Source organism: Callionymus lyra, chromosome 14 (assembly GCF_982586985.1).
Source record: "Callionymus lyra chromosome 14, fCalLyr1.hap1.1, whole genome shotgun sequence".
Taxonomy (NCBI): Eukaryota; Metazoa; Chordata; class Actinopteri; order Syngnathiformes; family Callionymidae; genus Callionymus; species Callionymus lyra.
Genome location: NC_141831.1, coordinates 18,701,211 through 18,712,452, shown reverse-complemented (window position 1 = coordinate 18,712,452; position 11,242 = coordinate 18,701,211). Strand labels below are relative to the sequence as shown.

Below are 11,242 nucleotides of genomic sequence, written 5' to 3'. Positions count from 1 at the left end.
ATACTTTATTGAATATTGTTTTGATTGTTTAAGCGCTTTGTGACCCTGGTCTGGAAAAGCGCTATACAAATAAAAATTACTTACTTGCATACATAAATGCGTTTAACTGTTCAACTATATAAGTGTAATAAACTTAAGTTCCTCTATTAACATTTTCCCTCGTCTCGGTGCTGCCCTCTATTGGTGATTAATCAGACGAAACTTAATATTTCCACAAGTATTTATTATTGACGACTATTGTGCTTCACACTGGACAAACAATTGTGCTAAAATATTCACGACAACATCAACTCGTCACCTCGACAGGGTTTTTGGTTTTTTCAAATCAACCATGTACACGTCGGTGACGTCATAGTCCACGGCGGCCCCTTTTAAGAAAAGGCACAGTGACCTCTGTCACTCACGTCATCGCGTCTTGTGACGTCAGTTCAAGATGCTCAGGGAGACAGTTCGAATTTTTCCCAAACCTCGGATAATTTACGGAGAACACAATTGTTTACATTGGATATAAAAAATAAACAAGTTTCTTTGGACGACTGGTTACGTGTTTGCATGCGAGGACGTACGTCATTTGAAGGACAAACTCAATATTTTTGTCGATTATGGTTATGACGACAATTTGTCAAATAAGTTGAATTGAATGAATTTGCGCTTTTAATATGATATAACTGAAATTTTCGTATTTAGCGTCGGGATTGCTGAGTAATGAGATAAAGGGAAACAGTGCCCTCTAGTGTTCAAAATAAATGTGTACCAAATCAAAATTCCATGATCGTCTCACACACTTTATAAATGTTGTTGTTACATCCAAGTTAGACGGGTTAGTCAATCATTTTGTTGAAGGTAAATGTGGGATTCAAAAGTTAATGAAATAGATGAGAAAAGTTTAAACAAAAGTCAGCAAAGGCTAAACAGTGATTAATATACAGTAAACTATAAGTATAAGTTTCAGTGCGAGGCAGCAAGGTAATGTTTGAGTGGAATTATTGACTCTACGTTCTTTTTCTCCACATGTTCGACAGCTGTGGAGCTTGATTGTCTTCTTTTAAGACTCCAGAATCAGGACTTGGCTACAAGCGGGTAAATGTAGGACAGGGATGAGTACCTGACTAATAGCATGTGTAAAAACCATAAAGAAACATCTTTAAAAAGCTGTAGACAGCGAGAGAAAACCTCTCCGTGAGTCCGCTAACAGAAGCACTGTCGACTGCCTTTGGTGACCTCCTCTGAGGAGTGGACGGTGTTAGGAACAAAGCCGCTCTTGACTCCTTCCCAGCCCTCCTGGATCTTGATTTCCCCATTCTGCACCAACTCGAAGATGTCCCTCGTCAGATCCACGAACGCCTGAGGAAAGACAGAACGGGAAAGTGGCATAATGTAGTTGTGATGTGGCATAATGTAGTTGTGTTGTGGCATAATGTGGTTGTGTTGTGGCATAATGGGGTTGTGTTGTGGCATAATGTAGTTGTGTTGTGGCATAATGTGGTTGTGTTGTGGCATAATGGGGTTGTGTTGTGGAATAATACAGTTGTGTTGTGGCATAATGTAGTTGTGTTGTGGCATAATGTAGTTGTGTTGTGGCATAATGTGGTTGTGATGTGGCATAATATAGTTGTGTTGTGGCATAATGTGGTTGTGTTGTGGCATAATGGGGTTGTGTTGTGGAATAATACAGTTGTGTTGTGGCATAATGTGGTTGTGTTGTGGCATAATTTAGTTGTGTTGTGGAATAATACGGTTGTGTTGTGGCATAATGTGGTTTGTGTTGTGGCATAATGTGGTTGTGTTGTGGCATAACTAGGTTGTGTTGTGGCATAATTTGGTTGTGTTGTGGCATAACTAGGTTGTGTTGTGGCATAATTTGGTTGTGTTGTGGCATAATGTAGCTGTGTTGTGGCATAATTTGGTTGTGTTGTGGCATAATGTAGTTGTGTTGTGGCATAATGTAGCGGTGTTGTGGCATAATGTAGCTGTGTTGTGGCATAATTTGGTTGTGTTGTGGCATAATGTGGTTGCATTGTGGCATAATGTAGTTGTGTTGTGGCATAATGTGGTTGTGTTGTGGCATAATGTAGTTGTGTTGTGGCATAATGTAGTTGTCTTGTGGCATAATGTGATTGTGTTGTGTCATAATGTAGTTGTGTTGTGGCATAATGTAGTTGTGTTGTGGCATAATGTAGTTGTGTTGTGGCATAATGTGGTTGAGTTGTGGCATAATGTGGTTGTGTTGTGGCATAATGTAGTTGTGTTGTGGCATAATGTAGTTGTGTTGTGGCATAACGTAGTTGTGTTGTGGCATAATGTAGTTGTGTTGTGGCATAATGTGGTTGCGTTGTGGCATAATGTGGTTGCGTTGTGCCATAATGTAGTTGTGTTGTGGCATGATGTAGTTGTGTTGTGGCATGATGTGGTTGAGTTGTGGCATAATGTGGTTGTGTTGTGGCATAATGTGGTTGTGTTGTGGCATAATGTAGTTGTGTTGTGACTTTTGCAGTTCTATTGTGACTTAATGTTGTTTTGTTGTAGCTTAATGTTGTTGTGTTGTGACTAAATGTTGTGTTGTGACTAAATGTTGCTGTGTTGTGGCTTAATGCTGTTGTGTTATGGCTTAATGTGGTTGTGTTGTGACTAAATGTTGTTGTGTTGTGGCTTAATGATGTTGTGTTGTGACTAAATGTTGTGACTACGTTTTGTTCTGTTGTGGCTTAATGCTGTTGTGTTATGGCTTAATGATGTTGTGTTGTGACTAAATGTTGTTGTGTTGTGACTAAATGTTGTTGTGTTGTGAATAAATGTTGTTGTGTTGTGACTAAATGTTGTTGTGTTGTGACTAAATGTTGTTGTGTTGTGAATAAATGTTGTTGTGTTGTGACTAAATGTTGTTGTGTTGTGACTAAATGTTGTGTTGGGCGTGGGGCTTTAAGTCGTACCTTCTCCACGTTGATGGACTCCCGCGCTGACGTCTCCACGTAGCGCATCCCGAAGGCTCCGGCTAGCTTCTCCGCCTCCTGCTGGGTCACCTGCCGCTGGGCCTCCAGGTCGCACTTGTGGCCCACTAGAAGGAACACCATGCTGTGGGGCACCACGTGACTCTGGGCCTCCTCCAGCCAATTGTGGACATTCTGGAAGGAGCGACGGTTGGTGATGTCGAAGAGAAGGAGACCTCCCACCGAGTTGCGGTAGTAAGCTCTGGTGATGGATCTGATGGAGTAAGAGGACGTTTTAGGATAAAGGTTTTTGGGTCGATCCCTCCCTGAGTGACCCCCCCCATGACTGTCGGAGTACGGGTCTCACCTGAACCTCTCCTGCCCGGCCGTGTCCCAGATTTGAAGCTTGATCCTCTTCCCGGGTTCAATCTCCACCAGGCGGGAGAAGAAGTCCACGCCCACCGTGGGGTCGGACACTTGGGCGAAGCGTCCTTCCGTGAACCTGCGAATGAGACACGACTTGCCAACCGTGGAGTCGCCGATGACGATCAGGCGGAACTGGTAGAGCCAGATCGTCTCCATGTCTCATCAAGTCTGGAGGGAGAGAAACAGATATTACTGATAGGATTTTAAAATACCGTAGGAATGTTCTGACTAAAAATAAAAACAACAGGAGCCAAGGTCTGAAACTGGCAAGTTCCCACACAATTCAATACGATGTATAAGCTATTATTTGGTAGTTTGATCGGAGTCGTCAAAATAAAACATACCCGATCGTCAACTTTGATGTAGACATTTTAAGATGCATGCTAAACTTGCTAGCTAAGCGAGTCCGTAATACTGTTAGCTTCTCTCAAATTGAACACCCCGTAACGAAGCAGCGCTTGTATTTAAAATATATTAGATAAGTAGATTATAATTTCTATTGATTTTGCAGAGCAATACATAATCTTATAAACAAAAAATCATGCATTTCTACGCAATCATTTCTAGAGTTTTTAATCTGCCTGGACAAGGGCCGCATAAAGACTGGCAGAGGGCCGTATCGGGCCCCCGGACCACACTTTTCTAGTATCAACGCTAACAATAAAACACAGTATGAATAAGTAATAAAATTGTAAATAAATGTAAAAATGTTTTAGACTATTGAGGAAAAACAACCACTCAAGACTTTGATCATGTTCTACTCGGAGGAGGAGGAGGACTTTGATGATCCAGATCCGACCCTGGTGACCTCTCAACATCAAGACCAGACTCTGGTCGTCTAAGCTGCTGCAGTGACTGACCCTGATCTAATCTGCTGGACCCTCAACTACACCAACAGCAGAGTCAATAACACACACGAGGCCTGGGAGCAGTAAAATGGTGGACTGGAGTCAAGAGCCTCTAATGTCTCCTCAACTTTTGTCATCGAACCCCCCAGAGGCCGGAGCAGAACCTCACCTCAGATCCTAGAAGCCTCGGTATCAGACCAGGACAAAGCACATGTTAGGAGGTCCAGAACCAGAGGAGCAGCTGGGCTTGTTGTTGATGTTTGTCGTCGCTGCTAACAACAACCACCGCTACATCAGATCCAGGATCAGCGCGCGTCAGGAGCTGTCGGGACGGTTCACGGAGCCGCTGGTGCCGGTTTTGGCGAAGATTCGCGATGTCCGCTCGACGATTCGTGGGTGAAATGGCAGCGGGACACAACAGCATCATCCGATCGGCCTCATCAGCACCATTACCGTAACTGCAGGGGAAGCGGCGCGGCGTGAATGCGCACGATGCTGCCTTCACGGACCGTAGGAAACGTCGGCTCTCCGTTCAAAACCTGAAAATGGATTGGAGACCGACATTGGAAATTAAAATTGAACTACTATACATAAAAAGTGTAAAATGGCGGAAGTTAGAGAAGAAGTTATTGAATCAATAAGATAAGATTAAATAAACGTAATGGTTTATGAAAAACAAAATATAAATTGGGAATTCTTTGATTATTATTTTGAAATACTGGAATACCATCGCGGTAACCCAATGAAGAAACATTTTTATGGCTTTTAAGTTAAAAGTAAAATAGCTTTGAGGTAAATCGTTCGGGAATTACTTTTCTTTAATTTAAACCACCACCTTACAAATAAAACGGAAACCATTTCGTCAGTTATAGTTAATAGTCTAAAATTAAAATGTATTATTAAAAACAGTTTATTATGCACGATAAGGAACATCCGGAAAAGGGGTGTGGATCCCTCGATCGCCATGGTCGTGAACGCACCATCAGCTCCGACACTGAGTCGTTGCCTTTAACTTTTTTTTAAAATGACAAATTTTACTCTGAACTTAATATAACAGTCGCGAAATTTCGCCCAGGACTCAGTCGATCATGCAGCAAGAATTGTTGTTCAAAGTTTTGGTCATCGGAGATTTAGGAGTTGGAAAGACTTCCATCATCAAGCGGTACGTGCACCAGATCTTCTCCCAGCACTACCGCGCCACGATCGGCGTGGACTTCGCCCTGAAGGTCCTGCAGTGGAACCAGGACACCGTGGTTCGCCTGCAGCTCTGGGACATCGCAGGTTTGTCTTTGATTCATAGAGTCAAAATCATAGTCTATAGAAATGTGCCAAAAAATGTCTACCATGTGAGAGTCCTATACATATATTTTATTTAATTCTGTAATAGATTGAAGATAATAAGGTAGTAAGGAAAAAGTAGAGCAACTCAGTGATTTGATTTAGTACAAATAATACAACTTTATATTTTTATTTCAAATGTAACCAACACTTTCAAATTGTGTTTGTGAAAAAGAATCACAAAATAAATGGAATGAACTACTTGTGAATGTATTTTCTATTAGTTTTGATACGTTATATAACTATAGGTAAATATGAACCAATAAAAACTAGTAGTAGTGACAGCTCTTAAGATTAAAAGCAATATTCTAGGTTAAAATGGCTTCAGCTTTTCTTGTGTTTGTCATTACGTTTATATGTTTTGCACAAGGAAGATAATGTGTCTGTTCATACAATGAGAAGCAGATGGATTCAATTAAACTCTTTCATCGTTTGAACAAGTGTCGAACATTTCATTTTGCTGTGTGTGTGAGTGTGTGTGAACGAGTGTGTACAGAGTCGCCCGCTTCGATTTGATGTCTTGTTGAGGAATGTAGGTCTTGTGCCCGACTGTGACTCAGAGGATCTCATGCTGATAATATCAACCTCATGACTGTAAACTCCAAACTGGCAAACAATTGTGACAAATTAAACAAATTATGATGTATTTGTGTGTTTTTACTTACCTCACCGTCTTGCCTCCAATGTGCAATTTAATGATCACAAAACATAACTTTCTGTTTTTAAATAGTTGTTGTTACTTCGTAGGACAGGAGCGCTACGGGAACATGACTCGTGTGTACTATCGGGAGGCAGTGGGAGCTCTGGTGGTCTTCGACATGACCAGAGCCTCCACCTTCGATGCGGTCCTCAAGTGGAAACACGACCTGGACTCTAAGGTGTCAGCAGAACTATCACTAATTCTGTTGTAATTGTTTTGTTTTTTGTTTTGTTTTTGTGTTTTGTTTTTCATTTGAGACACTACCAGACTCACTTTCCACACATTTTATAGATCCTAGTCAACCTTGTCATCTGACGTTACCATGGCGACATGTTTCGCAATTTCATTAGTTTGGAAATAAATTTAATTAATACATTTAAAGTAATCGACTTTATTTTTATCTGAATTCTGAAATAATCTTAGTATAATATCAACTTAAGTTTAATGATTTAATTCAATGTTTCAACAAATAGAAGCAACAATAATCAAGTCACGTGGTCGAACAGGAAGTGACGTATGCGATTTAAAAACAATGGCGGAATGACAGTCCATTTAATAATTAATTATAGCGCAAAACTTCACACCGTTTCGACCAGATAAGTAAGTTTATCTTATTGTAAAGATTGTAATATGTGCTTTGCGAATAGGCTTAAATTCTTCTGTTATAATGTTTATCAACAACGACATTATTTTCTACGTTCGAAGATAGCAAACCAGTTTAGTGTTTTCCTTTTCAGAAGCACTACGGAGAACGTAGTAGTAAATAAGTTAACTCTTTAAAATAAACAAGTAAATATTAATCGATTTGTGGAAAAAAAATATTGATCCATTGCCTTCGTTTTAATTCCATTTGTTTTAATAGGTAACAACAACAATGCTATTTGTAGGTTTAAATAAGGTCAATTGTAATTTTGAAATTATTTCAGGAGATATGTTTAACTCTAAAAGCACATACTTTTTGAAAATTATTATAAAAATACTGGTTATAATATAAACTTCAAATCAATTATGATATCATAATATAATAATAATGACAAATGTCGAAAGACAAATGCACTGCTTACTTAAATAAACTTTGAATAAGCTTTTAAATGCATTTCGTATTGTAAAATAATATGACTCTTTAAACATCCACATCAAGGATTGCTCAATGACTTGGATACTTCTGGAGTTCTTTTGGATTCTTACTTAGTTACTTACAATAGAGAAAATTTAATAATCCATTTTAAAAGATCATGTACAAGTTTTAGTGACAGCTTTCAAAGAATGCAATTGTCTCTTCAATAAGAAGGTTAAAATGTGGTCAAACTTTTAATTTCGTTAATTGATTCTAGTTCTTTATTGATGACAATTTTGTAAATGCACATACTTTCAGTCACAAGCTAATGTTCTGGTTTACATGTGCATATTTAGTTTAAGCAAAACATTTTCTATACATTCAGAATGTGAATAGTTTTTCTGCCACTTGATACAATGTTGACAAATGTAACAAATCCTCAGGTGACCCTTAACCATGGCAGGCCGGTCCCGGCCGTCCTCCTGGCCAACAAAGCAGACCAACTCCCGTCTCACCAGCCCAAACTGGACAACTTCTGCAGGGAGAACGGCTTTGTGCGCTGGTTTGAGACTTCGGCAAAGGTAAGAAAAATTATTACTTGGTACTAAAAGTGAGTTGTTGAGGTGCCAGTCGCAGAAAAACCCCGAAACGATCGTATCAATACAACAAACTGATCTTTTATTGCGCTGTAAAGCGAAGTTGTTTTACTGTGAGCCCTGAAGACTTGTGAGTAAGACGCATGCAGTCAAACAACCGCTCAAATAAAAAGCTGAAACATAATGACCACCTGTTTGACAATCCTTATTTAAGCTGCCCTGCTGCATTCAAAATCCACTCATGTTGTGGCTGTTTTCGAGAAAAGGAATGTTTGCATCTTGGTGTAATGTTTAGATCCTCTCTGAGTCGGTGTGTCTAACTCACAAGCGGCTGCTAGAACTGTATGTTAACATGAGCTGATTTAATTACAAAACATGCCGTTGAAACTGAAGTTTGATCATGAAAAGCAGGAATCTGAGTTTTTTTAGTCAGGTTATAAAAGATTTCATACAGCCCCAAACACGGTCGAACCCCCAACTGTTCTTCATCAAAGATTCATTTGTCATATTGTCATTTTCGTGAGTTTTTAAATGTAATTTCCCAATTCACATTATATCAGAAACGTATGACCTGCAGAAGATGATCTGATAAAACCCTCATCGATAATCATTTTATTATCGCAACCAACGTTGGATTTTTTTCATAGAGCAGAGGGAAAATGGAAAAATGCTTAACTAGCCAGACTACTATTACGTTTTCTTTTTATGATATAACAGCTGAATGGTTAATCTTCAAGCCAACCATTTGAACTAGCAAATATATTAAAATAAATAGTTGTGCGGGTACTTACGAGCTTAAGGCCTTGGCCTTGAGTGATCAGAAACTTTTTGTTACCATAAAATGGCATATAGATAATGAATAATTAACAAAAATTAAATAAAATAGATTAAGTGTAAATATGATCGAAATAGAAATCAAAGTAAATACGTGATACTTGGTCATTCTATATGAGACTGTTGCAGGCTTAAATGGAAAACAAATAAAGAATTTAAATTTACAATGTAATTGCAATTACTAGCATTTCAATTATTAGCATTTTTATGTTTTTGAAATTACATAACATAGTCTAAGGTTGGAAGACTGACCTCAGACACCAGTTTTGCAGTGAAGAAGATTTCAATGTCACAATGGACTGTAAAAAAAAACCTTGAAGATTTAAAAAAAAAAAGGAAGTTAAGTAATCCGAACTCAAGCTGCAATGATCAGCCTCACCACTGGGGAGCAGCATCTTCCCTTTGAAGAGGAGACTCAGGGGTCACACTCAATGTCACATGACAATGTTCCTGATGATGACATTGATTTGGATATCAAGTCAAGTTAATTCCTCAGTATTGGTGTGAAAATAGTCGATGGTTCGATACCATTCACTGACGGATGGATTGACGCCTGTAGAAAATAATTGAATTGATTTGCAGAAGGTCTGCGATGAGATTTAGTGATCGGCATTGTGACCTCTGACATTTTCTGTTTCTTTTTACATGGCTTGAATCATACACTGTTTGCAATTGAAGAAGAGAAATACATTTTTTTTTTCCTCCTCACAACGTTCAAGTACAAATAGAAAAAAAGTTGTGCTTCATCAGACTGAGGACGTCAGGACTTTGATCTACTTCAACTGAGCTTTATGTAAACCTGATTCCATTTGTCCTGTATTAAAATCATCCTACTGATCTGTTGTAGTCTGGTTTAGAAGTGTGATGAGTTCCACACGGCAGCACTAAGATCCAGTAGATCCGTTTTAGTAGGCCTCTCCGGTACCACGGCTCCTTATCTAGAATAACATCTCTTCTGCGGCAGTAATCCTTCCCAGTTGCTCTTCAGTCTAATTCTCCATCAGGACTAGCTGTGACCGTAATATAACCAAAAACAATAAACAATTTGACCAAACATATAACTTGATTTAAACGATTTATAGAATTATTTTGCTCAGAAGGATTAAAGTGATTTGAAATGAGCATCTGTCTTCAAGGAAAACACCAACATCGAGGAGGCGACGCGCTGCCTGGTCGAGCACATCCTGGACAATGAGGAGAGTTCGATGCCGGACCGGGATCCCGGGTCCATCGTCCTGTCGGGTTACAACAACAAGAACCACCTAAACTGCTCGTCATGTTCCAAGTGGAAGTGACCTTTAAACCGACAGACATTTTGGTAAAATCCAAAAGATTTAAAAAAAAAATGGACTTGAAGAAAATATAAAACACAACCATAGTTGTGTGTCGAACTAACATCAAAGAACAGACGGGAGTTTGACAAGAAGGCGACATCCGTCTGCTTTTTTTTATCCTCGAGGCTGTTTAGTGTCAAAATCATTTGTCTTCCTTCAGTGAATTATCTTCCTCCGACTTCCTGTTTCTTGGCCATTGTTGAAATCTACAATCTGTGTGTGTTGGAAACAAGCAACTGTACTGTATAGTCTTGCTTGTCACGTTAAAATTAGCTTGTTTGGTTTAAATTAGAACTCTGTGTTCGGAGGAAACATAAAGTCCAAAAAACATACATTTCCAAGTGTACAAACAGACTTTGGACTTTAAAACCTATAACTTTTTGTTGAGTACTGTTAGAATTTAAATTATATCCAGGTGGTTTAGGCTTTGTTTGATTTCTACAGATGTAGAATTCTTTGTAATAAATGCGAGTAAATCATGTACCTTTTTACAAGATAGATGATATATTTATTAATAACATTGTTTCAATACTTGCCTTTTATGACTAACACTGACTAACATTTTAACTTTAAATAAAATCACTTTCCAACTCACTTCTCTATCTCAAAAAACACACTACAACAGAAACCAACCAGGGCTGGCCAGGGGTTAATGGAGCTCTTGGGCATATTGCATTCATAGAAGGAAATCAGAAAATGTAAAATTATTAAACAAAAAATGTAATAAAACTTTTTTTTCAATTCAACACTATCTTTTTTTTGGCAAACAGCAACTTAAAGTGAGGCTACTACGTTGATAATCACTAAATACTAAACATATCAGTCCTGTCTGTGAAGTGAACTGGTTAAAGATAAACATGTTGTATTTTATACCTTGGAGTGACAGAACCAATGGTTTGATGTCCTTATCATTTTCAGGTTTAAACGTTTCGACAACCGTGCTCTACAATATCCGCACGCCTTGTTTTCCAACCCTGCCTTCTCTACATCTTACCCCCTCTCAGTGAACTCATTGCTACATTGTGTGATCTTTACAGTAATTGTAAAAAAATGCAAAATATTTAAGATCCAGTTGGTGGCGCCATGTTAAACATAAATAATGTATTTAAATATCATCTGCACATTCCGTAAAATGATCTTATATAAAATAAAAATGTCATACAATTGAATCCTAAGCTTGTT

General features: G+C 38.6%; 2 protein-coding genes across 2 annotated transcripts; one reads left to right on the top strand and one right to left on the bottom strand.

Moving 5' to 3' along the window:
* Nucleotides 1-231: 231 nt before the first annotated feature.
* LOC148066360 (ras-related protein Rab-39B-like) lies at nt 232-4,649 on the bottom strand. Its single transcript, XM_087807680.1, has 4 exons — nt 4,371-4,649; nt 3,295-3,521; nt 2,931-3,201; nt 232-1,344 (listed from the first exon to the last, which is right to left on the bottom strand). Exons 2-4 carry the CDS (start codon nt 3,507-3,509, stop codon nt 1,189-1,191), a joined length of 642 nt encoding a protein of 213 aa, XP_087663806.1. The 5' UTR covers nt 3,510-3,521; nt 4,371-4,649; the 3' UTR covers nt 232-1,188.
* Nucleotides 4,650-5,289: 640 nt separating this feature from the next.
* On the top strand, nt 5,290-10,629 carry LOC148066359 (ras-related protein Rab-38-like). Its single transcript, XM_087807151.1, has 4 exons — nt 5,290-5,482; nt 6,287-6,417; nt 7,740-7,877; nt 9,863-10,629. The coding sequence occupies exons 1-4, from the start codon at nt 5,290-5,292 to the stop codon at nt 10,019-10,021; spliced, it is 621 nt and encodes a 206-aa protein (XP_087663277.1). The 3' UTR covers nt 10,022-10,629.
* The last annotated feature ends 613 nt before the right edge of the window (nt 10,630-11,242 follow it).

Excerpts from the sequence above, each read along its gene's own strand:
- LOC148066360 (XM_087807680.1), bottom strand. The coding sequence starts at position 3,509 with ATGGAGACGATCTGGCTCTACCAGTTCCGCCTGATCGTCATCGGCGAC. Across the intron at positions 3,202-3,294 it reads GCCGGGCAGGAGAGGTTCAG|ATCCATCACCAGAGCTTACT; the intron begins GTGAGACCCGTA and ends TTACTCCATCAG. Across the intron at positions 1,345-2,930 it reads AGTCCATCAACGTGGAGAAG|GCGTTCGTGGATCTGACGAG; the intron begins GTACGACTTAAA and ends GTCTTTCCTCAG.
- LOC148066359 (XM_087807151.1), top strand. The coding sequence starts at position 5,290 with ATGCAGCAAGAATTGTTGTTCAAAGTTTTGGTCATCGGAGATTTAGGA. Across the intron at positions 5,483-6,286 it reads GCAGCTCTGGGACATCGCAG|GACAGGAGCGCTACGGGAAC; the intron begins GTTTGTCTTTGA and ends GTTACTTCGTAG. Across the intron at positions 7,878-9,862 it reads GGTTTGAGACTTCGGCAAAG|GAAAACACCAACATCGAGGA; the intron begins GTAAGAAAAATT and ends TCTGTCTTCAAG.